General features: G+C 41.3%; 1 protein-coding gene across 28 annotated transcripts in view; it reads left to right on the forward strand.

Moving 5' to 3' along the window:
• loxl3b (lysyl oxidase-like 3b) overlaps positions 1-27,461 on the forward strand; it is a 176,963-nt gene that overhangs the window by 40,749 nt on the left and 108,753 nt on the right. For 15 of the 28 annotated variants that reach the window (XR_015504979.1, XR_015504978.1, XM_087277610.1 and 12 more), the window contains 3 exons: positions 824-898; positions 2,645-2,852; positions 14,256-14,436. Coding sequence is in view for 25 of the 28 variants with exons in the window: in XM_087277610.1 (XP_087133736.1) it covers positions 824-898; positions 2,645-2,852; positions 14,256-14,436 (464 nt within the window). In the remaining 3 variants the exon portion in view is untranslated. The remainder of the gene's footprint in view (positions 1-823; positions 899-2,644; positions 2,853-14,255; positions 14,437-27,461) is intronic. The other 13 variants (XR_015504977.1, XM_087277614.1, XM_087277626.1 and 10 more) reach the window with 1 other exon arrangement.

A 27,461-nucleotide genomic window follows, 5' to 3' on the forward strand; every position in this document is an offset into this window, starting at 1 on the left:
TGACTCCCTCTTTAACATCTGCGTTGTCATCCTAGCCTTTCTCATAGTAATCTTCATAAACTAGCCCATGTATGGTGCGCGATAGCCTTGAAAAGGCAGCGCACTGCAGCACGCATGCGCGCAATGAGGAGAAATAGATTGACGGCATCAAAAGGCACTCATATTCTTGTGCAATGACAAGAAATAATAAAGATCGTGCCACCAAACACATGAACATGAAAGTAATGACCGTGGTTTTAAAAATGTAAGCAGTAAAAACTACAGATATTTGTGTAAAAATGTAAGAAGTGAAAGTAAAAAGTTGTCAAAAAAAGAAGTAGTGGAGTAAAGTACCGAGACCAGAAAAATCTACAAATCTAGTATTTGTACTTATATAGTTTCCATCTCTAGAAATAACACTAGTCTCTCACAGCTCACTGTCTCTAAAAGACATCACTAGTTTCTCACTGGACATCACTAGTCTTTAAAATAAATAGTCTCAAAAAAGACATCACTAATCTCTCACAGCACATCACTAAAAGTTTCTAAAAGACATCATTAGTCTTACAGATATCACTAATCTATCACGGCACATAACTAGTCTCTCAGAGGAAATCAGACCTATTTGTGTACCATTATACTACTGATTTATAGTATATATCAAATAATTATCAGTTAGTTTGTGCCTCACATCAACAGTGTAACAGTGTTAGATCTTAAAAGTTTCTTCTCATCCTCTTTCCCTTGCATCTGCTATGTATTTATGTATATGTATGTACATGCATGTTGGATGTTGCTGTGGACATTTGTGTGTTTCTGTGCATAATGGATGTTTGCATTACAGGCAGGAGTCCAAAATTAAGGCTATCACTAAAACTAGCTCTAAGCCTAAACGGGGCAAATCAGCTGCGGCTAAAAGGTAACCTTAGTAAAAGTATGAATGCAAAATGGGGGGCATGCAAAGCCATCATGTCTCAGATCTTTGTAACCCTCTATTTTGTTTCTAACTTTACCTAAACATGTCAGATATGTTGCATTATAGGTGTTTCTGGTGCCTAAAAAAACTTTAATGAGAAAAAAAAGCTGGGGTCAGTAAGGCTTATAAAGTACTTTTATTGAGCAAGCCAAGGACACATTGAATTAATCAAAATTGACATTAAAGACATTTATATATTTATTTTTTATGACATTGATAATAATAAGAAAGGTTTTTGAGCAGCAAACCAAAATCATATGACACTGAAGACTGGACTAAAGTTCCTGAAAGTACTGTTTTGCTAGTGATTATTTTAAATTGTAAAAACATTTCACAATATTGTATTTTTATTGTATTTTATGTTTTAAAAAACTGTCTCTGTGAGGATAAGAAACTTTCACTGATGTGTGTTCTTGTAAATAATGTGATTGAATCATTATTGCTTTCCAAAATTAATTGCAGCAAGCATCTCCAATGTTTACATTTATAAAACTAGAAGAAAGGAATATGTGAATCTTAGAAATTCTGAATACAAGAATTTTGTGGGGCGAGGCAGTGGCGCAGTAGGTAGTACTGTCGCCTCACAGCAAGAAGGTCACTGGGTCGCTGGTTTGAACCTCGGCTCAGTTGGTGTTTCTGTGTGGAGTTTGCATGTTCTCCCTGCCTTTGCGTGGGTTTCCTCCGGGTGCTCCGGTTTCCCTCACAGTCCAAAGACATGTGGTACAGGTGAATTGGGTAGTGTATGAGTGTGTGTGTGAATATGTGTGTGGATGTTTCCCAGAGATGGTTTGCTGGATAAGTTGGCGGTTCATTCGACCCCGGATTGATAACGGGACTAAGCCGACAAGAAAATGAATGAATGAAGAATATTGTGATATTCAGTGTGGCGGAAGCTTTTCTGTAAAAAAAATGTTAGGTTCCACATTATGAATTTGTGTTGAGACAAAATGAAGGAATTCGGTTAACTTGTTACTTTTTACAAATTTAGTTGCATTAAACCTAAAAGAATTAAGTTGTTCCAAAAGAACCTCAAAAATTGTGCTGTTGCAACCTAATGTAATTAAGTAGTTTGAACAAACAGCAAATGTCATTTTTTATATGTACTATGAGAATGTAGCTTGATAACGTACACGCTACTCACCAGTAAATAGCTAAGCAGCTATTTTATAAGCTTCTAAAAAGGTACCTACTTTACAAGTTATTTCCTAAAAGTAGCTGGTTACTCTGAAGCTATTTTTCACTTACAATTACAAAAAAAAAAAGAATAAATGTTTATTCATAAATTTTAGGTTAAATATTCTTAAAAGGGTGCAATACAAAGCCTAATGTAGCACAAGGTATAAAAACTGCTAAAAATGTAGCAATCAAGTTATAAAATAATGAACTTGGATATGGCATTTAAAACAAAAAATAAATAAATTAAGAAATTCTACACTTCATTGAAGTTAATTGCCAATAATTCGAATACTTTATGGACTGAATTTTAACAGTTGTTACTTATTTAGCAGTAAATAACAAAATAAACTTATCAATGAGATGTGATTTAGCAAATAGATGGCTGTAATACATTATTGCTGTATGTGATTTTGTAAGATGATGCTGTGCTTAAATTAACAGCACATCAGGTTGAGAAATGCCTTTAACGTGTTTAATGACACTCATGGCCAATGTCTCTTTCACTTTTTTCAGGCTGTATGCTGAGCGGCAGAAGAACTTTTTTCTGGTTCATTCAGTGGCTTGTTTAGGCACAGAAGTGCACTTGGCCGCATGTCCTCTGGAGTTTAACTATGGCAATGCCACCGAGTCATGTCCTGGAGGAATGCCTGCTGTGGTCAGCTGTGTGCCTGGACCACTGTACACACAGAGCCCTACTATGAAGAAAAAACTCAAAATGCCGGTAAATATATGATTTATATGAAGCACCTATTATAGCACTCAGACTATGATACTTCTAATGAATATAAATTTATGAATATATTACATTAGTATGTGATGTAACTGTTTGTGAATGCATAAGATCTGAAAGTTTCAAGTTTCAAAAAGCATTTGATTTCCTAAAAGTAAGAGTGATTTGAAAATCTGAAACGATTCAGCACAAACATACTTGTCATGTAACATATACTTGTCTTGTGAACAATTTCTTTCTGCAATTAATCTCAAACACTGTGTAAAGCAATATGTATGTGCATGCTGGACCCGTATAGGTCCATATAACTAACACACTTTAAATTAACAAAGAAAAAAAAAACGTATCCATTGACTTTAGATCAGCTTTTTAGTTTGTCAATGGCACAACCTATTTCTGTTGACTCAAGATAGCAAACGCACTAACTGAATGGATGTGGAGGATGTGAAAATGCTATCTGTGCTGGGCTGAAACAAGCAAAAAATGCTCTGGTTACTAAAGTAACCCTCGTTCCCAGAGGAGGGGAACAGAAATGCTATTGGTGGATTTGATTTAGAAAATCCACGAATTGGGAGGATTCGGTTCAGAAGCCACTTGTCTGAAAGAGTATGGAACGGGCCAATAAATGCCAATGAATTGGCAGCATAAGCTTGCGCATGTGTGCTTCATTGCCAATTAACTCCGCATATAAGCACAGGTGGAGCAAGCATTCGCTATCCTTTTAAGCTGAAGAGACTTTACTAACAGCTAAGGGACAGTCATTATGGCGATGGTAAATAGCATTTCCGTTCTCCTCCTCGGGGAACGAGGGTTACTTCAGTAACCAGAGCGTTCCCCTTCGGGTGGGGAACTCCAATGCTATTAGTGGATTTGATTTAGAAAATCCACGAATTGGGAGAACTATGGAAAATGCCATAATGACAGCACCTTACCAACGCCTCTGATGAGAGGATAGTCAAGCAAGCGTGAGCGCTCCTACATCATGGGAGGCGCGGTCCTTCAACGTGCCCCTGGCCCTTACTTATCCCACTTCAACAGAAGTTTTACGGATTTAGATTTTTTTTTTGGGAAGTTGCAAGCGTCTAGATAATTCTAGGAATAATACGACAGTACATTGGGAAGCGTCCAGTCCCAATAGGGAGGACGCTGCGGAGGCCATCTGCTACCCAGGGGGGAGATATGATGGCAGGTACATATGGACTAGCCCTAAGGAGGGGAGTACGCATAATAAAAGGTGGTTAGCGGAGAGGGAAGACACGAGAGGGGGGACTGAACCGTGGCAGAATAAGCATATGGGATCGCCTAGTGGGGATTACGCATAGCGGGCACCTATACCCAAAACGTGGGCTGACCAGTGGGCAGACCTACAACGGAGTGGGCCAGCAAGTGACTCCTCCGCTGAGTCAGTGCTGGGGGCCTCAGAGGAATCTGCAGGGCTCACCTGACGGGGAACTTTACTGACAGATAAAAAGGCGCACGTATCTCCGTGTTAGGGAGAATGGTGCAGCAAGCGTGCTTCAAAACCCTCACCGAGTTGTTTCCTCAATCAACAAGGGTTACCTAATACCCTTGAGGAAACCGGTTCCACTCGCAGATAGTAAAACCTTGCAAATGTGTTGGGTGTCGCCCAGCCCGCAGCTCTACAGATGTCTGTTAGAGAGGCGCCGCGTGCACGCGCCCAAGAAGATGCGATGCTCTGAGTGGAGTGCGCACGCACTCTCAGGAGACACGGCTCACCTCGGCTCTGATAAGCGGGAGAATGGCATCCACAATCCAGTGAGATAATCTTAGTTTTGATACGGCACTTCCCTGCTGCCGACCGCCATAACAGACGAAGAGCTGCTCAGATGATCTAAAACTCTGAGTGCGGTCCAGATAAATACGCAAGGCGTGAACTGGACAAATAAAGAAAGGGCTGGGTCTGCCTCCTCCGGGAGCAGCGCTTGCAGGCTCACTACCTGGTATTAAAACGGAGTGGTAGGAACCTTGGGCACATATCGCGGGCAGGGTCTCAGGACGTGAGAGAAAGCCAGCCCAATTACAGGCACGAGTCACTGACCGAAAAATGCCTCCAGGTCCCTTACCCTCTAATCAATATCAACGCGACCAGCAGAGCTGTCTTCAGGGACAGAAAAGATACTGAGTCGAGGATCGAAGGGATCTGACGCGGGCTCGTGTAACGAGGGCGAGATCCTAAGAGGGCATGAGAGGGGTGCGGGGTGGATTAATTCGCCTAGCAACCCTGAGGAACCGGATGATAAGGTTATGCATTCCCACGGTGCTGCCAGCCACCGCGTCATGAGAGCGGAGATAGCAGCCACGTAACCTTGAGTGTGGAGGGCGACAGCCTGCTCTCCAGCTAAAGCACAGACACTGATAGCACAACACTGATCTGGCAAATTACGGTGGTCTTCTCTGCGAGAGATGCACCATTCAGTGAATAGACTCCACTTCAGGGCATAGGCGCGCTCGGGGAGGGGGCTCTAGCCCGAGTGACGGTATTAGCCACCGCAATCGGTAGGTTATCTAAGTCTTCCTCGCGTCTAAGGACCACTCGGAGGTTCCAAAGATCGGGGAGGGTGCCAGATGATGCCCTGTCCCTGAGAGAGTAGGTGCTCTCTCAAAGGGAACTGCCAGGGGAGGGCCATAGCGAGGAGGGAGAGCTCTGACATCCAGGTCCGGTTGGGCCAGAGGGGCGCAACCAGCAACCTGTTCCTCGTCCTCCCTGACCTTGCACAGTAACTGCGTGGGAAACACTACACTATACTACACTGGGGAAAACGCGTATTTGCGCATGCCCCGAGGCCAGCTGTGAGCCAGTGCATTCGTGCCGAGAGCCCTCGGTCAGGGAAAAGAACAACTGGCAATGAGCGATCTTGGGGGAAGCAACAGATCAGTCTGGGCTTCCCCGAATCGCGCCCATATCAACTGAACATACTCGGGGTGGAGTCTCCATTCTCCAGGACGTAAAGGCTGTCGTGAGAGCTCATCGGCTGCACGGTTGAGCTTGCCTGAATGTGAATGGCGTGCAGCGATTTCAGCCACGGATGACTCCAGAGTAGCAGACGGCGGGCAAGCTGAGACAAGCGGCGAAAGCGAATACCCCCCAAGCGGTTGATATACGCCACTACCGCCGTGCTATCTGTCCTGACCAGAATGTGTTGCTGCTCCAGCATCGGAAAAAAAAAATGGTGGAGAGCGAGGAACACTGGCAACAGCTCCAGGCGATTTGCCAATGCAACTGGGTTCCTTTTCACAGGCCCTGCAGCTGCATGCCCGCAACGCACAGCCCCCCAGCCCGTGTTGGAAACATCTGTTGAAACGACAACAAGACTGGACGCCTGTCCTAGATGCACTCAGCCCTGTAGTAACAGAGACTCGGTGTGCGCGCGTGTGCCATGCGCGTCTGGGGACTCGATCGTAAAAGATTCAAAGTAGATCGGCACACTGCCACTTTAGCTCTCAAAAAATTTTATTAGTCAAAATTACAAAAACACTACGTTTCGACCGACATGGTCTTCATCAGGTAAAGCGTTGCAAATGGAAGTCCTCCAGAAATAGACAAACAGCTCTACACAGCACCTGCAGTCAATTATCACAATCAGCTAACAAGCCGGTAAACAGGAACATTTGCATACAATAATATACATCTTAAACAATGTGAAAAACATGAATACAATTACAAACAGACATTTAAAATACAAATACAAATTCTCACTATAGATTTCCTCGGAGACAGTATTCTATAGGCTAGATAGATATAGCACATCACACCTGCACAAAATCACATCACTCAAACAAAGCCAGTAGACCTAGGGGCAAAAAACATTATGTACATATTTAGTATACAACAATTCATTCATTCATTCATTTTCTTGTCAGCTTAGTCCCTTTACCAATCCGGGGTCGCCACAACAGAATGAACCGCCAACTAATCCAGCAAGTCTCTACGCAGCGGATGCCCTTCCAGCCGCAACCCATCTCTGGGAAAAGTATACAACAATATAGAATGCAAAAACACTTACAAAAAAGATTTTAAATCTAAATCTAAATTCAAACCTCTCGGGGATAAAGTGTTTAGTGTGTAAATGTAAAACGCTTCCCTCTGTAATAAAAGTCTGTCAACATCGCCTCCCCTTCTCGGCACCTTCACTTGTTCAATGCCAATATATCGCAAAGTCGCAAGGTTATGTTTCAATGCATTAAAATGAACGGCATTAGGATTTCGTTGATCGTTTAATCGTATATTACTTCTGTGTTCAGCAATTCGTGTTTTTAAACACCGTCTTGTTTTACCTATATAGGCTAAACCACAAGGACATTTAATCATATAGATCACATTTTTTGTGTTGCATGAAATCACACCTTTAATCTTTAATTGCTTACCTGAATGTGGATGACTAAAAAACTGACATTTGGTTGTAAAATTACACTGTGCGCATTGACCACATCTATAGTTACCTTCAGGGACTGAGAAAGGATTATCCGACCGATCGGAACCTTGATCTGCTCTCACTATCATTTGTCGCACATTAGGAGCTCGTTTAAAAACAATTCGTGGAGGATCTTTACAACAGTGTCTCATAACAGGGTCTGAATTTAATATATGCCAATGTCTACGTACTATATTTGCAAACTCATTACTTAAAGCCGAATATTGAATAATACAAGAAATCCGTGTGTTAGTAGGTTTTAGTGTTTTTCGAACCAAGGCTTCTTTTTGATCCATATTTTCGAAACGGGCCACAGCTTCCTTAATCCATTTTGTAGAATAACCTCTATCATAAAAACGTTGACATAATTCCTTACGTTGTTTTACAAACGTTTCCGTATTACTACAGATCCGTCGAATTCTTTTAAACTGACTAATTGGCAAGCTTTTCTTTAATTTAGTGGGATGGAAACTCAGACCATGTAAAAATGTATTTTAATCAGTAGGCTTTCTATATAAATCTGTCACCAATTTACTCCCATCTTTTATTATCAGCAAGTCTAAAAAACTCACTTGTGAGGGGTTGAACTCAATAGTAAATTTTAGATGTTCACTAGTGTGGTTTAAAAATTGCTGAAAAACAAGCAAATCATTTTCTGAGCCACACCAAATCATGAAAATATCATCAATATATCGCCGCCACAGAAGAATATTAGACAAATATGAATTAACTGTTGGATTAAACACATATTCATGTTCAAAAAAGCCCATATACAAATTCGCATAATTAGGAGCCATAGTGCTTCCCATTGCAGTACCTTTAATTTGTAGAAAATAGTCATCTTTGTACATGAAATAGTTTTTTGTAAGCACTAATTTAGTTAATTCTTTAAGACATTCGATAGTAGGTTTCTTATCACTTAAAAACTCGCGTAGAAAAAAATCAATAGCTTGTATACCGCCATCATGTGGAATGTTGGTATATAACGATTCCACATCTAAGGTCACCAGTAATGTTGGATTTTGCGGAAGTGAGGCAGACTGTAATATTTTAATCATATCCTGTGAGTCCTGTACAAAAGAGGGAAGACTTTGAACATGAGGTTTTAAAAATGAATCAACAAAGACTGAAATTTTCTCAATTAGAGAGCCCATACCAGCAATAATGGGTCTTCCAGGAGGTTTAGCCAAATTTTTATGTATTTTAGGTAGAATATATATTACCGGTGTGATTGGATAATCAACTTTTAAAAACTCAAATTCTTTGTTGGTCACATCTCCTCTTAGAAGAAAAGTTTGTAAAGAGTCATAAATTTCTTTTTTAAAATTATTCGTAGGATCACCTCTTAGTTTAGTATAGAAAGATTGATTTTGAAGTTGTCGATAAATTTCTTGATCGTAATATTGAGTATCCATCACCACAATTGAGCCCCCCTTATCCGCCGGTTTAATAACCACAGATTTATCATTCTTTATATCGTGCAAAGCATTCCTTTGAGCTACAGGCATATTGTTAAAAACAGTATATTCGCGTTTTTTGTTGAGAACTTGTCCCACATCTCTTTCAACCAATCTGCAATACGTCTCAACAGAAAAGTTTTTGTTTTTAGGTGGCATAAAAGTCGATTTTTTATGAAAAGCCCCAGGATCAATTGCTAGATTATTAACGGGAGGGAAATTAGTATTATGCTGTGTGGGAGGACACAAATTGAGTCTACTATCATTACTCGAAAAGAATTCTTTAAGACGTAAAGTTCTAAAAAATTTTTGTCTCCGAGGAAATCTATAGTGAGAATTTGTATTTGTATTTTAAATGTCTGTTTGTAATTGTATTCATGTTTTTCACATTGTTTAAGATGTATATTATTGTATGCAAATGTTCCTGTTTACCGGCTTGTTAGCTGATTGTGATAATTGACTGCAGGTGCTGTGTAGAGCTGTTTGTCTATTTCTGGAGGACTTCCATTTGCAACGCTTTACCTGATGAAGACCATGTCGGTCGAAACTTAGTGTTTTTGTAATTTTGACTAATAAAATTTTTTGAGAGCTAAAGTGGCAGTGTGCCGATCTACTTTGAATCTTTTGCTACTTATGTTTGTTTTTTGATCGTGCACCTGCCTTCAAGATTTTTAGATGTGCGCACATTTCTGTTTTTTGACTCGATCGTAAAGCCAGTGCTGAAGTGGTCTCATATGGAGTAATCCGAGCGACGTGAAGCGGCTGCGGCTGCCATATGCCCCAGGAGCCTCTGAATTAGTTTCAGTGGGATTACAATTTTGCTGTCGAGCTCTCTTAGACAGCATCAGCTGAGCGCGCTCTCTGGAGAGTCCAGCACCAGCCTAAGAGAAGAGATCCTCTGCACGGGGGCGAGATTGCTATTTTCACGGTTGACCTGAAACCCCAACAAGTGGAAGTGCCAGAGCACATTGTCTCTGGGCATAATCAATTGCTCCGAGGGTGGGCAAAAATCAGCCAGTCGTCGAGATAATTGAGAATGAGGATGCCCGCGAGCCGAAGGGGCGCTAACAGAGAGAGACTTTGTATTGCCAAGCTCGACCTTCAAACGCAAATCACAGAAACTGACGGTGGCGAGGAAGAGTGGAGACTTGGAAATACGCTTCCTTCAGGTCTAATGCTGCAGACCAACCTAGAGGACGAATGCACCGGAGGATGCGATTCTGCGTGAGCATTCTGAACGGCAGCTTGTGCAGACAGCGGTTCAAAACGCGCAGATCTAGGATTGGCCGTGACCCACCGCTCTTTTGGGCACGATGAAGTGCGGGCTGTGAAACCCGCTCTCCATCTCGGCTGGAGGGAGCGGCTCGATTGCATCCTTCGCCAGGAGGACAGCAATCTCCGTTCGCAAGACAGAGGCGGGCAGGGGACTGACCCTGGTAAATACACACCCGTGAACTTGGGAGGCCGTTTCGCGAACTGAATCGCATAACCGAGTCTGATTGTGCGTATGAGCCACCGCGAGGGGCTGGCCCGCGCTAACCAGGCAGCCTAATGGACTCATCGCTACAATCTCTGACGTGCCAGCTGTGGGGCAGTGCGGAGTAGGTGTGCTGATCCAGGAATCGCGAGGGTCCCGCAGAAGAGCTGGAGGTGAGAGATTTGCTCTCACTCCGCACCCAAGCTCCGGAGGGGAGGCTCGAGGGGTGGGAGAAAGGTGACCGTCCTCCCAGTGCTCGTGAGCCACTGGCGAAATGCACCAAACCTGCGAGCTAGAGAGCACAGCGTCTCAGACTGGCAGATTTCGGGCTGTCACATCCGGGGAAGTGGAAAAGTGCTCTTTCATTGATGTTTTTATGGCAGTAAAAAGTGGCGTTGAAAATAGTGCCCCGCCCTCCAGCGGGGAAAGAGCAAGTTCCCTCTTCTCCAGATGACCTGTCCCAGGGATGCTTCGCGGTCCGTTGCCGGAGACTGCCTGCTTCCGAGGTGCTCGACGCGCTCGCTTCGCCAGAGGCAGTGCGGGGGCGGTGCAGCGGGCGCCTTCGGCAAGGAGCAGATATGGATGGTACGGCGGGCGGAGCGGGCTTACGGTCCCGCCGATAGGTGACATCACCCATCAGACTGCTCTCTCACCGCCTCAAATTCCTGGGTGAATTCACTGATGGTGTCGCCGAACAGGCCAGCTTGGGATATGGGGGAGTCAAGAAAGCGGACTTTGTCGGCTTCGCGCATATCAGGCAAGTTTTAGCCAGGGGTGGCGCTCCTGGACCACTAGTTTGGACATCGGTGTAGTGCGAAGCTCACAAGCTCAGCCAGCACCTGCGCTTGGTTGCGCTGGTAGGTGGTCATCGCATCCAAGGTGGAAGCAGCCTGGCCCGCAGCCTTGTAAGCTCTAGCTCCGAGGGAGGCAGATAACTTACAGGCTTTAGACGGGAGACGAGGCGGACCCCACCAAGAAGAGGCGCCACGCGGACAAAGAATGACCGCAATCGCGCGCTCAACCTGAGGAATCGCCACATACCACCTGGCCGCTCCACTGTCAATAGTGGTGAGGGCGGAGGGACACGCAGCACAAGCAGAAAAAAGTGCCCTTCAATACCGCGTGAGCCTACTGTGCTCAACTGCCTGGAGGGGGAGAGCAGGTCTGGATCATCATCGGACAATGAAAGCCCACCCTCCGATGCTGCGGTGGACGTCTGGTCTCCGCTGTCATCAGAGCAGGGGACAACTGGGGTGGTTTGCCCTCTTGCAAAGGCTAGTCACGATCTTTACTGCGCAACAGTCATGGCATCGCAATGACGAAATGAACTGCCCGCGAGCAGCGCATTAACATGCTGGACCCCCCAGGCATGCAACGCAGTGCCCGTGCCCATCATCCGAGGACAGGAAACCATTGCATCCAGAAACGCACGGTCGGAGCGGCATCTTGAAAAGGACGTGCTGCACGACTGTGTTGCTCTCTTTGTGAAGTTGCAACTTTATACGCACCGCTCTGGAGGACCGGACCCAAAGAACGCCAGGCAAGGGAGAAACCCAGCACGACCGTCTGCCGCTGCGCATACACACTCTGGACCGGGAGAATGCTCTCGTTCGTTCTGAATTGCTGGATCACAGCAGGAGGAACCCTCATCGACTCGATCAAAAAGTCTCTGAAGCGAAAAGGATAGCAAATGCTAGCTCCACCTCTGCTTATATGCAGAGTTAATTGGCAATGAAGCACACGTGCGCAAGCTTACGCTGCCAATTCATTGGCATTCATTGGGCTGTTCCATACTCTTTCAGACAAGTGGCTTCTGAATCGAATCCTCTCAATTCGTGGATTTTCTAAATCAAATCCACCAATAGCATTTGAGTTCCCCACCCGAAGGGGAACACTTTGTCGCACCTGAATGATAGAAACCCAGTTTAAAAAAAAAAAAAAAAATTATTCAGACATGTCACTACTTTAAAGGTGCAGTTGGTGATCTGCCAAAATGCATGCTAACCAAAAATTCTAAACACAGTCCCTCCTCTACCGTCCAAAGCCACGCAAAGCCAGTATCTGTATCGATACTTATTGACTGAAAACCATTGTCAATATTGATTAAAAAAGATTCTGTATGTAGTTTTGGTATGAAGCTCTATAGTTTTATTACAATGTGGCTGCTGATCCTCTGAGAAAATGCTTGAAGGTCACCTAGAGAGGTGCAAGGGGAGTGCCAGCACAAAGTCCATTGTAAATGATCAAATAATCTATGTTTACGTGTCACTTTAGGTCAGAATAACAACACATCTGGAAAAGAGCAGCGTATAGCAGCAGAGAGGAGATTGTAAATTAAAAAGGATGTAAGGATGTCGCCAGAGTGGCTTTTTGGTTTCTTTTCTTGTGCATCACAGACACTAGCACACCATCTGAAAGATTCTTTAGCATAGGGAGTTATTTAGTCATTCAACTTTACAATTTTTAATGTTGCAATCTGAATAATGATGGCTAGTTCCTTTACTTGAAAACTCAGATTTGATCATGATAATTTGTTTTGTTTACAGAGTTTGAGATTTACTGTATTATTATTATTCACACCTTAACATTTGCTTTTACTGTTCAGCGTTTACGCTTTAACATTGCACACAATTTATGACATTTATTTATCAAGGTTAAGAGTCTCTTTAACACTTATGTTTATTTTATTATAAAGAGATTAGACGTTTTGTTGAATTATTATTTTTTTTAACTATTAATACTATTTACTCTAGTAATGTTGGTAAATTAAAATAAAGTGGTTAAATAAAAAAATCCTAGTATTCCTAAATTTATCACCCAGCCCTACTACAATTTTAAATGAAAAACAGTATTATATCTAGCATGTTTTCAGTTGTATAGCAAGCAAAAATTATGATAATGTGGAATATTTAGTGGATGCAAGGATTGTTGGTCTCTCTCGCTCATGCACTTTGTCCTAAAGCAACTACTGTATGCTCAGTTGTTCGCCAGCTGGGTGCAGGAATTACACTTATTACTCAGCCATACTTGCTTGCTATTTCAGACCAAATAGTCACAGTCGCATGGTAAGCAATATAGGGGGCGCGTCACAGGTTGTCATTGTTTAAAAATGAACCAATGTGAAGTAAAAAACAACTTCACCTTAGTAAAGCAGGCAAGGTGGAAAAGAGATATTTACGTATGTTTTGTTGTTAAACCAAATAAAAATGTACATTATCAGTGCTGTAAAAGGTCCCTTATGTAACTGGAAATAGTCACATCAATCTTTCGCCAGAAGAATTCAGTGGCTGAACAACACTTCTGTGCATATGACCAATTAGTAAAACAACTGAATCCACATCAGCTTTGCGCGACTAAAATAGTTTTAAAACAGAACATTACCTGTCTAAAAGAAATAATTCAGCCCCGATGTCAACCTTCCTCCAGCGTGCAAAACAAACTCCAATATTGATTGAGGATTTAAAAAATATGTTTTTACTGCTGTCACTCTATTCGTGTGCATGTGCATGTCCAAACGCCAGTTAAGTCTGTCAGACCGGAAACGCTGGGTCATGCGTTAAGTTTCGCAGGTTGCTGCGGTGCAAAGTTCAAGCTTGGTGAACTCTGACCTGCAAAATCGCATCACTTGACTGCGTGAGAACAATCGAGGATCAAAACATGACATCTCTGGACAGAAATTTAAAACATGGAGCAATCGCTCGCTTTTAAAAATGTCTAATAAGCTTGTTTAATCCCAGCCCTTTTCACAGTGCCGCACGACAGCATATCGCATGCTCAAGCTCTAATGTGACCGCAGCTTTACCCAGAATATAAAAATACATACAAACAGATATAGATGATTTAATTCAATCATTACTATTAGAATGTAAAGAGACTTTCAAACAGCACAAGAAAATCTGAAGACAATCACCTACTGCACCTTTAATATAAACTTATTGTACTATACCTTCCAAACAAAATTATACACCTTGGAAATAGCACAATATGGGGTATGCTAAACAATATCTTCCTTTTTCTGTTTTATCAGCCTACAACACGACTGAAGGGGGGAGCAAAATATGGTGAGGGTCGTGTTGAGGTGTTGAAGGGCAGCGAATGGGGGACGGTTTGTGATGATCGCTGGAACCTGGTCTCTGCCAGTGTGGTATGCAGAGAAATGGGTTTTGGATCTGCCAAAGAAGCACTCACTGGGGCCAGCATGGGAAAAGGTGAGAACGAAAAGGACACACAAAGAGCAGAAGAATGAGTGGATTATTGGCTGTTTTGCCAACAGTGATAGAATGTGTAAAATTTACTATAAGTTTTTACTATAAGACTTTTGACCCGACAATTATCTCTTAGGTCATCAGAGATAACAAACAACCCATTACTAAATATTATACCATAATTTGTTTCAGTTTTTATGGCTGCATGAAATGCTTAATTGTTTTTGGTCAGTCGCCATATCTAAGGATCAACTGTAACACGGGCAGTTACAGAGACAACTGGGTTTGGATCCACTTGCAGGTTTATTCAGTAGTCAGGCAAGCAATGATCAACACGGGTGCAAAAAGATGTATAAAGGCAAATCCAGAATCGTGGTCAAAGTATCAAACGAGAGGTCGGAAGGCAGGCGGCAGACTAAGAAAAAAAGACAAACTAAGAAATGTCAAAACATGGGGAAACAAGACTAGGAAAACGCCTTGAAATGTCACTTTACACATTCTAAAAAATAATACCCCATATCTACTCAATAAATTTAAGGTAACAGATTACAAGCAATGTTATTAATTAAATTCAACATATATGGATTGAGTAACATTTAATTAAATTAGCTTATTTAAAATTAATCATTTAAATTGAGTAACCACAAAAAGTACTTAAAGAAACAGATTTTAAACAAAAGTATTACCTTAATTGAACATAAAAACAGAATTTTAATGAAAACTACTCATATGTTTTTATTTAGATTTAACATAAAATGTGTGGAGACTGTTCATCAGCTCTAGAAAATAATACTTTTTGTCTACACAATAAAATTGAGGTAACAGATTACAAGCAATATTATTAATTAAATTCAACAAGTATGGATTGAGTAAAATTTAATTAAATTTAGCTCAAATTAGTGCACTGTAAAAAATAAAACCCCATATCTACTCAATAAATTTAAGGCAACAGATTACAAGCAATATTATTAATTAAATTCAACATAAATGGATTGAGTAACAATTAATCAAATTAGCTTATTTAAAATTAGCAAATTTTAAACAAAAATATTTATTAAATTGAACAGAAAAACTGACACAATGTTAATGAAAACTACTCAATGTTTTTATTTAGATTTAACATAAAAAGTGTGGAGCCTGGTCATCAACTCTAGAAAATATTGCTTTATATCTACACAATAAAATTGAGGCAACAGATTACAAGCAATAATATTAATTAAACTCAACAAGTATGGATTGAGTAAAATTTAATTAAATTTAGCTCAAATTAGTGGAGTTTGTTCAGCAATGTGGAGCCACAATACAGACTAACAACAATCTCATAATAGACAATACGTCATATAATACACAATAAAACATGTACATTTAAACAAAGTGATCATCTTAACAAGGACTTTGATCATCTTTTTTTAAACAGCAGTTTCAAACAACTGGACATTAAACAATATTATTTAAAACAATAGACTTAGAGTGAAATTTATCTGATTTAATGCATGAAAGGTATTATTTGCCAGAATAATGCAGATTCATTGAAGCAAAGAAGACACCACAGTTTATGGGAATAATACCCTCTAATATCTTCCAGTGTTAACCAGTCACTTGTAAAAACACCATTCTTTGTCACAGTTAAAATGCATATGTCAAACCCAGGTGGACACAAGCTCTGGGAATGTAGTCAAGAGCCGTGTTTTCACTCCCGCGACTTAAGTTAGCGTGCCAATGCGAGCCTGGGCCAGTCAAGTTTCCATAGTCACTTCCGGGGCCTTATCGGATACCCTGGGCCAAAACAGTCCAGCTGGGGCTTTGGGCGGAGTGAAAGCAGAGTTTCGCTGAGTCTGGTAAAGATGAGGTCTATAAGAACTTTAACACCTTCAATGATGATGATGATGCCATATCTTTAGGTGGTCACCTGTAGAAGGCCCCTGTTCAGGTCAACATTACTGCCCTCACAAGCCGTTCAGTTCCTGTCTGTTCTTTATTGTCCAAGTCCATTAAGCAACAGTCATAAAAAAATAAATAAAAGAGAAAAAATTTTAACAACCTGATATTATGCTATGACATACAGTCAGAAACTTTAAACATGATAAACGTCATAAACTCTACCTTTGGTCTCAGATCTCTGTCTTACTCCAAGAGCTCATCAGCAGCTGTAAAGATCCACGATGCACAAACTTTGTTTTTCACTTAATTACTGTGAAAATACAGCCATATGTGACTTTAAGGTAGATAGTAAGGCCCATTTCTGTGATTTCACCGTATTCTCTTGTAGAATTAACTAGATTTTACTGTGAAGTTACAATTAATTGCTATAAGGTTACTGTGATTTAACAGTATATTGTAGATGAAATACTTAACTGTAACATGTATGTTCTGCTTGCAACCTAGACAGTCATCCATTCATAGTCAGTCATTTTCCTGATACACACATGCTGGTTGATGTGTCTCCTCTGCCTCTGACACTATACAATAAGTTCTAGTTAGTAAATAGTGTTAGACAATACCATTTTTGTTTTGGTTTAATAATGAGGTTTATAATGAAGTGAAGGCCAGTGCTTACCTTGCTTACTGTATTCATTAAACCTCTGTGGTCACTTTAACTCAATGCTGTGCTGAAACAGAACACAGTTTACACTAAGTTAACAGAAAATTACCTTTTTAAAAACTCAAACACTCCCTAATACCTCAAAATTAGCATTAATGTCACAAACATCTAAGCTTTTCACTCATCATAGCACACATGCTGCTAAAGATGTGACAGTAAAGTGATTTGGTAACTTCGTTGATAAAATGCCCTGCTAAACAGCGTGATAAAAGAAGCTAAAGTTACTTGGTGAATTACATGCTATACAGAAATATATAACAATCATTGGTAACACTTTATAATAACTACACACTATAAATCATTTATTAAGCATTAGCAAATAGTGAATTCATTATCCGTTAAGCATTAACTCTACATTAATAAACGTTATTAAGCAGTTTATAACTGCAGCTACAAATGCTCTATTCTTGACTTATAACCACATTTAAAATGTGCTTAATAATTGTATTTTCATACTTAGTAAATGATTAATTTTTCATTACTAAATTAAGTATTGCATTATTTACAAACCAGTTGTATTTAAGAGTAGTTGAAGGTTTTTAGGATCATTCAGAATGAGTTAGTAAATGATTAATAAACTATTGAAATCAACGTTTATATGTCTTATTATTCAGGCATATACTAATAGTTAACTAATATGTTAATAAATGCTTTATTAACTCAACTTCATGCAGTTTTGTGACCTAATCTAAAGTGAGGACTATTTATGCTTTATAAATCCCTTATAAATGACAAATACAATAAATGGGAAATTTAATAAATAATATAAATAATTCTTGATAACTTCTGGCCACAACTGTGTCTGATCTAGCAAAAACCCTGTTATAAGACCAAAACAAGACATATTTATTCACAACGTGTTTATTCGGATGTCAGACCAATGTTGAAACAAAACGATGCAAGAACAGAGCAGTACCAACTGGTATTAAAGCATTTCAAAATAGCTTTTTCAGCCTGGATTCGAACCCCCTACCGAACCACTACCCACTACCGATACCCGCATGGACGTCGGAAACCTTAACTGCTCCACTAAATCTCTTGAGGAATCGTTTTAACAAAGTGGGGTTGAGTACCTCAATTTGCTTAATGTTCTTGCTAAAGCTGTTTCAATGTAATACATGAAAAATGACCACTAGGTGTCACCGTAGAGTGGGGTTTCGAAATGTTTTGAAGCTTAAGCCTGATTTATACTTCTGCGTCAAACACCGGCGTATGCTACGGCGCTGACGCATAGCCCTTCGCCGTGGCCATCGCCGTCACTGACGTGCACCTCTCAAAAAATGTAACTACACGTCGCAACGACGCGTAGCGTAAGCTCTGTGATTGGTCGGCTTGGTAGCGCTGACGAGTCTGGGCGGGACCGAGAGGCGCGCGAATGGCGCGACGCCGCGCGAGCGATTGTTTACAAGTGTGGAGTCCCGTGAAGGAGCTCCGGATGGAAAGTTTTGTTTTGTGTTTACCTCATAGTTAAAGTTGTTGCACGTCCGCCGGTTCCTGCCTCAAAATGAGCGAGTTTGAGCCACTTGTACATCCCGGAAGTGTTCAGGAAATGCAAAAAAGTAGCGAAGAAACTTGACACAGAGGAACATTTACACCTCACTGCCAACTAGCGTTTCGGAAGTGTTAATGCAGACCGGCAGAGACAGCGAGCAGAAGTATAAATGCACAGCTACGCGCGTTGCCTGCGCCGTGGGTTACGTCGGTCACCTGACGCAGAAGTATAAATCAGGCTTTAGACTCATTTGCTTCGATTGTTTCAATGTTTCATGAAGCCTCACTTTGCCCACCATTACATAAAATCAGGAAATTAATTTTATTAAATAAAGTGTACATAATAATATTAATGAAATCTACAAGGCCACACAATGACTTTTTACAGTGCAGATAGCAAGACTCTGCAATGGGAATGAGTGACTGTGCTGTATAAATAGTGTATGTAATCAATCTTTGACAATCCTCAGGTGGTGCGAGTGTAATCAGTCAGAATGAGGAAGCATGTTTGTGTGTGTGTGAGCGAAGTGCAAGTCTGGAACAAGCGGCAACCTCCCGCTCTCCTTCGTGAGTTTTACACCCCTGTTGTTCATGATGCTTCCAGTATAGGGAGTACAGTACAGTATTATTATAAGCCTACAGAACTTTATCCCACCAACCAAATGCGACAAGACAAGGTATGTAAAATACGTGTTTAAAACATTAGCAAACATGAAACTTAAGGTTCGATTAAGGATTAAGGTCGATATTAGATTAAGGTCGATATGAGTATATGTCAACACAAACAAATTGGTGTAATATAACAGCAATGTGTTCGTTTGACTCAATTTTAGCAAACTATGTGCAGGCTAGCTACATGTTCTACATCAACAAAAAAAGTAAAAGAACATTAACCTATATAAGAAAGTGCAAGAAAATAACAACTTAAAAACAAATGTTTTATTGGAACTTTGCAAATTTTTTCACTATAGACATGTCAATCTTATTAGCAAAAGTAATCAACCCGGGCCATACATTCCTCCCAGACCTACACATCCGGGAGTTTTCTTCCATTGTAACACAGAAAGGCCTTTGTCCCGCCCTTACGTTTCACGCAAAACTAGACAAGATCATCTGTGATTGGTCACTTTTCATGTCAGACAAATCACCGCTTCGGAATCCCAGTATATTTTACATATTATATTTATTCATTTTCTCGTCAGCTTAGTCCCTTTTTTAATCCGGGGTCGCCACAGCGGAATGAACCACCAATTTATCCAGCAAGTTTTTACGCAGCGGATGCCCTTCCAGCCGGAACCCATCTTTTGGAAACGTCCACAAATACATTCACATACACACTCATATATTATGGACAATTTAGCCTACTCAATTCACCTGTACCGCAAGTCTTTGGACTGTGGGGGAAACCGGAGCACCCGCAGAATGCGGGGAGAACATGCAAACTCCATACAGAAACGCCAACTGAGCCGAGGCTCGAACCAGCGACCCAGTGACCTTCTTGCTGTCAGGCGACAGTACTACCTACTGCGCCACTGCTTTGCCCTATATATTATATAAAAAAACGTAAAAATATATTAAATATTTTTGATGAAATAATGACTGTTTTAGTCTGTTTTACTCGCTAAAATAGGTCCAATGAATCAGAACAAAGATCTCAAATATCTATCAGGCTTCTCTGATTAGGTTTAGAAGTTTCAATTTAAATGTAATGATAAGGTTATAAGCTATTAAATAAAATCTCTTTTTTTTCCAATAAATGTCACTTTAGACAATTCTTTGGTTTTTAACAAGGTAAATTTTCTGTTCCTTCAAAACCAGCTAAATCCACCTCTGCTTTTTATGCAATACCCTCTAAATCCACCTATTGGTACAATCACTTAAGATGCAATGTAGCAAAATTAGCTCAGTTTTTGATTATTAATGATCAGTAATAACGAGTAATTATTAACCATTAATATTCTGAATTTATTTAAAGTTAATTTGACTAAATAAATATATATATAGCCTATCAATGACTTTGCCCGCTCGTCCAAGCGGACTCTCAGATTCTGAATATTAATTATCAATAATAAAAAGTTATTATTAATCATTAATATTCTGAATTAACTTATAGTTAATTTGACTCAATAAATTATGCCAATGACTTCGCCCGCTCGTCTGAGCGGACTCTGTAATTATTTATTTATTTAAACAGGAAATTATGACTACTTGTGAAGTAGATTAATAGTGTAGAAGTTTTGGTAAACTTGTTTTAGTGAAGCTTTGTAGCAAATTCGGCTCGATCATTTAAGTGACTTTTTTCTGTGAGACAAGCAAAAACAATCCAACTGTCACGGTCGGGTGAGGGGAAAAGGAGCGAGGACTCAAGTGCAAATAAATAATGGGTATTTATTTATAAAAATTAAAAAGCAAAACAGCAAAACAAACTACCCTGAGGGGGAAAATATTAATAAAACAAACAAACAAACAAACTAGACCGGGCAGGCTGGCAAATTGGAGAACAAGACAAGACAGGAAACAATGACATCTGATGACGAACTGGCACAGAACAGAAAACATGAGGGATTGTAAAGCAAAAGGTAAATTGACACACAGGTGAACATGACAAACTAATAATGAGTTAACAAGGAGGGTGGGACTAGACAATGACGGGAGAGCGCATGACACAGAGAGACAACACAAGCCATGCGCTCACATAAAACAGGACAAGAACATGCAGCCAATGAGAGAACTCATTAACCGCATGTTCATGACAAGACAAGCACAACACTAAAGCACACGACAAAAGCACGTGACCACAATGTAAACACATAGCCACGTGCTTTGACAAACGCAAGACACGAGCACACGATGAATGAAAACATTCACCGTGCTCTCACACACGCAGCGTGCATGCTTCATCCCAGCGCCGATTAAAACCGAAACCAACAAGAATGAGACGCTGGGAATGAAACACCACACTGCAGACAGACGAAAACACGAGTACAAGCTCACACCCACGAAGGCGCGCGCACACACGAAGACACACACAATGACAGAAACAAGTGCTCGACCCAAGAAAACGTGAGCCGAGCACAGCAGGACAGACATGACTAGTGTCCGGATTCTGCCACCAAAACAAGAATTTACATGACCAGAGTGGCAGAACCCTGACACCAACGTGATTATAATGGGATTTATTGACTAATCTAGCATATAACAAACAACCGTATACTGAATATAGATATATAAGGACATAACACAGATGAAACAGAAAAGCGAGTAAATATAGAACTTAGGTACAGAATAACAATTTTCACTTAGTTCAACCACATAAAACGAGAATGACCAACTGATCATAAAACAACTATAAAAGGGGCACAGCTTAAAACGCATAGGGAGAAATATACTTGCATTCATTCTCTTGTGTCGTGTGATATTTTGTTGATGTGCTGGAGGATGGAGTTCTTTAGTGTCCTTTTTGGATGCAGATCAGAGGATACGTGAGGCGCAAACTTTAAACTAAGTTTACTTTGCCGGAAAAATAAGAAAAACGTGGACTCAAGCGAGGCACGCGGGTACAGAAATGCGGTTTGCCCCCTCAAAGGGGGGCACCTCTTGGAGAGCTCCTTTTTGGACCTTTCTGCCCAGATTTGTGTGCGTAGATGGGTTTTAACTGTGGTGGCAAGTCACACCCATCTTCTACTGACTGACCTATGGTTTTGTGGCAAAGTTTGAGCGATAGATTTTCTTTGTCTCTGGACCGCTCCTATGCATAATGCAAGACCACCCTCAACACACAGATTGACCTTAACTATGAGCATTACATTATGCAAAGCGTACAACTTATTATCATGCACTCAGCATCATGTGTTGTAAAATAGCAGGAGAAACATAATGATATTAAACACAACACTCTAAACACACATTAGCTAGCATCTGGGCATTTCTATACTGTATACGGTTCAAAAAGGACTTTAAAAAAGCATGCATATACTGTTTTAACTACTTTCGCCATAGGGCAGAGTATATAGATTGCCAACACACATTACATATCATTTGGAGTCAGTTTTAGGTTGTAATAGTTCTTTTCTTCGAATCTGGAGGGGGCTTTGGATGTGATTGGGTTTGTAAAAGCTGGAAGGAGAGACTTTACTCCATTTCCCCATCTGCAATATAGGTTAAACAGTGGCAATGAGTCCTCAGAATTTAATAAGCATCTCAGGGTGTCATGCACAGCAACCTTTGCTCCAGACATCCTGGAGCCCGAAAGACAAACTTTTAAGCCAGAATAAAATATGTGCTAAAGAAAGGTAACTCCCTTTCTTCAGCTGCGGCTCATATTACAGATCTTTCCCCCTTTCCGGACAATGAGGTTTGAAGAAAACCTTGTTGTTCGGAACTGAAGACTTAGCATCCTGGTCGGGTCGGAGATGATCTTCTGTTGTTCGCTATTCTTGGGTCAGCTGGTCATGCTCTTATTTTGATTTGCAGTGGTGTGGCTTCTCTTTTTTATTTTCCCTTTTATAGGGGGAAGTCAGCTGTGCCCTTGTCCACTGATTTCTGCATCTTGTTAAATGCCAAGGTGAGTGTATGATGTGCTCCCCCCTTTGCTGTCAATAGACACATAGTGGTCCAGAGACGAGTGATGGGTGAATCGAGTTGTGAGATTGAGGTGGTCCTCTGGTGATGCAGAGACACAGGGTTGTGGCTGTATCCTAAGTATCAGCATCCTGTGTAGAAGAGGAAAAGAGAGAGGGAACAGGGGTGAGAGTAAACCGTGTCTGCGAGAGCTGTGCTTGTTTGGATATTTCACTGTGACACCCGTTGCGGGGTCTCCTTCCCCCCTTTCCTGGCTTGTGTCAAGACCAAATTAATCAGACCAAATGTCTTTTAATCTGGTTGTTATGAGTAGATTTGAAGGTTGGTTGCTACGCGGTTGAGCGTGCACAACCAGGAGTCTTTGCACTTTCTGTGTGATGTTGGTTGTGCAGTGAGTGCCTCAGTCTGAGTTGTTTGCATCATCGTCATCAGTGCTGAGAGATGCTCTATCCACTTGGTGGACTGGTATGTGAATTTGAGAGGAAAATGAAGGTGGAAACAAAGAAAAGAAAAAAAAAATGTTGCTCTTTGTGAGCCAAGAAAGTGTTCCTCCCGATCCATCTGGGTGTCTGACCCTGGGAAGATGGTTCCTCTGTGTTGCAGTAGTGCTGAGTGAATCAGGCTTGACGTTTGAAGCTTTGTTTTGGGCATTTGGGCATGTTTTGATGAGTGCTGGTTCGGTATGCCACTTGTTTCAGTGCATTGTACATGGCTTTTGTGCCATGGTGAGCTGAGTATACTGCGTTTTGAGCATACATTAGCATTACCCCCCCCCCCTCCCTCCTGGCTCTGAGGGAATATGAACTGTGGTGTCGTGGGGTCTTCAAGGACAAACCAAGAGTGCAGGAGTTATTAAGTCACATCTTCGGTGCAGCTAAGATCAGACAGAAGGATTGGGTGGTAGGAGGGGTCAGTGGTGGTAAAAACAAACAAACAAACAAACAAAAGACAAATAAAAACAGGTCTGATTTAAGGAGTTAGACGCCTGCATGTTCGCAATATCGTTTGTCGACATTTGTCGGGCCTTTGAAATTGGTTGTGGTAGCAGTGTTTGGGTTGGGCAGGTTTGTTGGCTGCGGGTTACAGCTGCCACTTTTTGGTGGTTTTGGTTAGGTGGTGACCATGGTTCACCATGTAGTGCGCCCTTCTTGGTAAGGGCATCTGTCTGATCACTTTACGTTTTTCCTTTTACCTTTTTCCAGTAAACGACCATGATGTGTTTGTCGGTGATGTGGTCGCCTGCTTGGAAAAAGTTTTGATGTTAAACGGGCTTGTGGTTGGGAGTTCTGAAAACTTCGTCTTGCATAATTTGAGTCTGTGCAGCTAAGGGCCCTATCATACATCCGGCGCAATGTGGCGCAAGGCACATCGCAATAGTCTTTTGCTACTTTCAGCTCGGCGCAAGGGTCATTTTGAGGTGTTGCGCCACACTGTTTAAATAGCAAATGCATTTGTGCTCATATGTGCGCCCATAGACGTTCTGGTCTAAAAAAGCAGGCGTGTTTTGGCACGTTGCTATTTTGAGAAAATGTAAATAGTCTGTTCTTTAGACCTGAACAAAGTGGGTCTATTGTCTGGCGCAAAGTGCGCCCGGCTTACACACTACACACAAGATGTAGAGCAAAACGCAAATATCTTTACATATTAAAAAGATATAATAAATTAAGGATATATATAATAAGGATATATATAGATATAAATATAAATGATTCAATTATTACAAAACATATTAATTTCTAGCCTACATGAATTTAAAAACCACTGCCTTACTTTCTTCATCTAGGGAGGCCTTTTCAGTTCATTCAATTTGCTTTTGCATAATGTTATTATTATTAGCAGTATTATTTATTATATCCATATTTATATTTGTTTTATTAAAAACAAACTTAGATTTGTCCACCTGTCAGGGTTTTAGACCATATGGGGCATAGCAGGTGTATTTGGAAATAACTCAGTATTTTGACCACACTTTGTTATTATTGTTCATTTATTCGTTTGCTGGAAATTAGAACTGAATTTAGAAATAGTTTTGAAACAAATATTTGCGCTTAACAAACCAAATAAATTTTTTATAGGCTAATTGATGTCTGTGAGGTAAGGTTTCCCTATCCACGAGAGCAAAAGCAAAAGTAAACTTACTTTATGTCATGTTAATAGCAAATGCGCTCTTTGCGCGACGCAGCTAGCTCTTGAAGGTAATAGGAGATGAGACTCTGATTGGTTTATTCTCAGAACACACCTATAACTCATTAAGAAAATAAACTTAACCCTTGACCATGGGCCGCGGCGCAAAGCGGATTTTCCCGTCCTTAAATTAGCAAAAATGCATTCTGACACGCCCTGAAAGTGTTTGCGCCCTGCGTTTTGTTCTCTGTGCATGGACCGTCAAAATAGAACCCTAAGTGTTCTCTGATGTCATGGGCTACTGCGATTTAAAGGGTTATAAAGATGGCTGCCATTTCTGCATATTGCAATGATTGTGGCTCCCAGCATAAAGTGTTGCGATCTACAAGGCTGGTTGTTGAGCGCTAGGGCTCCTGCTCTTGCTTTGATGGTGCCCTCGTGGTTGTAGGAGCATCCGTCGACATAGGCTGTGAGCAGACCTTTTCACGCATTCTCATCACAGTATTTATGACAGGTTGGCTGAGGTGCCTGGGGTTCATCTACTATGTCGTTGCAGATGGCCTGTCAGTTGTGCATTTGTGGCTTAAGCAAAGCTTTTCACAGTCTGAGTATTTGGATTTTGGTGCAAGGAGTGGTTTACTTGCATATGCACAGATTTTTTAATTCAGTCATGGCCAGCTGTTGAGCTTCTGTCAAACAAAGGGCAGTTCTTTTTCAACAGAGTGGTCAAGGGTCTAGCAATGTTTGAATAGTTTTTAATGAAGTGTCTGGAGTAGTTGCACATGCTTAGGAAGCTGCTCAGTTCTGAGACAATGCTGGGCGGTTTGATGGTCTGGATCACTTGGATTCAGTTGGTCTGATGTTCAATGCCTCGTGGCCTCATAAGCAGATCGACGTAGTTGACTTTGGTCTTTCACCACTGTCCCTTGTGGGCAGCAGTCTTTCCGCTAGCGGTGGTCAACTGGTGTAGGACGTGGTCTATCTCCTTAAAGTGGCCAGACACGGTTGTACTTTTCGTATGGTGATCCATATAGTGCACTCGTTTGTATAGGCTGGCACAACAGAGTCTTTTTCGCTGATGAGGGCCCAGACCTCGAGACCTCGTCGTCTGTTGGGGTTGTCCGGCAGCTGTGAGAAAAGGTTCTCGCACTTGGGCTCAGATTTTGAGATGTTTAAAGTACATAAGAGGTTCGAAACAATCTAGCAGATATTTACCGATCAGTATTAGTAGATACACAGTCTCTGGCTTGTGTTGGACTTGCAGCAGAAGAAAGGTGTACAGGGGGAGAGATGGTTTTAGACCCCCCCAGTAATAAGGAGTCTGGGTTGTCTTCTTCATTTTCCTTGTAGGGCCCCTTCAATATTTTCAGCAATTCTGCTGTTTCTGACACCACTGTGCTGTAATTTGGTGTTGAATTTTCAAACTTGGATTTCTCTGGCATGTAACGAGCTGGATTCTGACTACTTAAGCTTCTGGTTACTGCAGACTAGCCATTCCTTTGCTGTGGCTAGGCTCTTTTTGGGCTGTTTGTAGTGCGTGGCCCGTCCCAGTGTTTCTCTGAGCGTCCTGTCTGGTGTTTGGGACATGCACCTTCATGAGGAAACTGTCCTCTGCTGGTGGAGAAAGGCTTTAACTTACTGTTGGAAGTCTTTCGGCTCGGAAACTGTTGCGTGCCTTTTAAAGCCAGCTCTGGATGAGATTCTGAGACAGGCTAGCTTGTAGGTGTTTGACAGTCTTTCAAAAGCAGTTTTTTGCTTTAAAAAGATTTTATGAGCTAAACTCTGCAGCTGTTGGGTGGTCATGGTGTGGGGGCAGGCCATTACTACCGAGCGCTGACTCACCATAGAAAACAGGTTTTTGAGAGAAAAAGAGAGAAAGAGGATCTTGAAGGTGATGTCCTCCTCCATCCGTAGCTCATTTCTTGTCTTGAAGTAGGCTTGGTGTATTCGTCTGCAGTATGCCTTTGAGGTCTCTTGCATGTTCTGCTTGAGATTGATTGGCAACAATCAGTCCTTGTTCTGACACAGGGTCAGAAAAACACTCTAGTCAGAGCTTTTGCAGCTGCTGATAATCTGCTTTGATGGCACTGGGCTGTCGATCCAGATAACTTCTCACCTCACGGCTCAAAGTAATTCTTAGCAGATATAATTTGTCACATGTAGTGGCATTTGGCCTCGTCTGTGTAAAAGTCAATGTCTTGTTAGTAGGAGTGCATGCCTGTAACCTCCA

The sequence above is a fragment of the Danio rerio genome, chromosome 13 (genome assembly GCF_052040795.2).
Source record: "Danio rerio strain M-AB ecotype USA chromosome 13, GRCz13ab, whole genome shotgun sequence".
NCBI classification, from domain to species: Eukaryota; Metazoa; Chordata; class Actinopteri; order Cypriniformes; family Danionidae; genus Danio; species Danio rerio.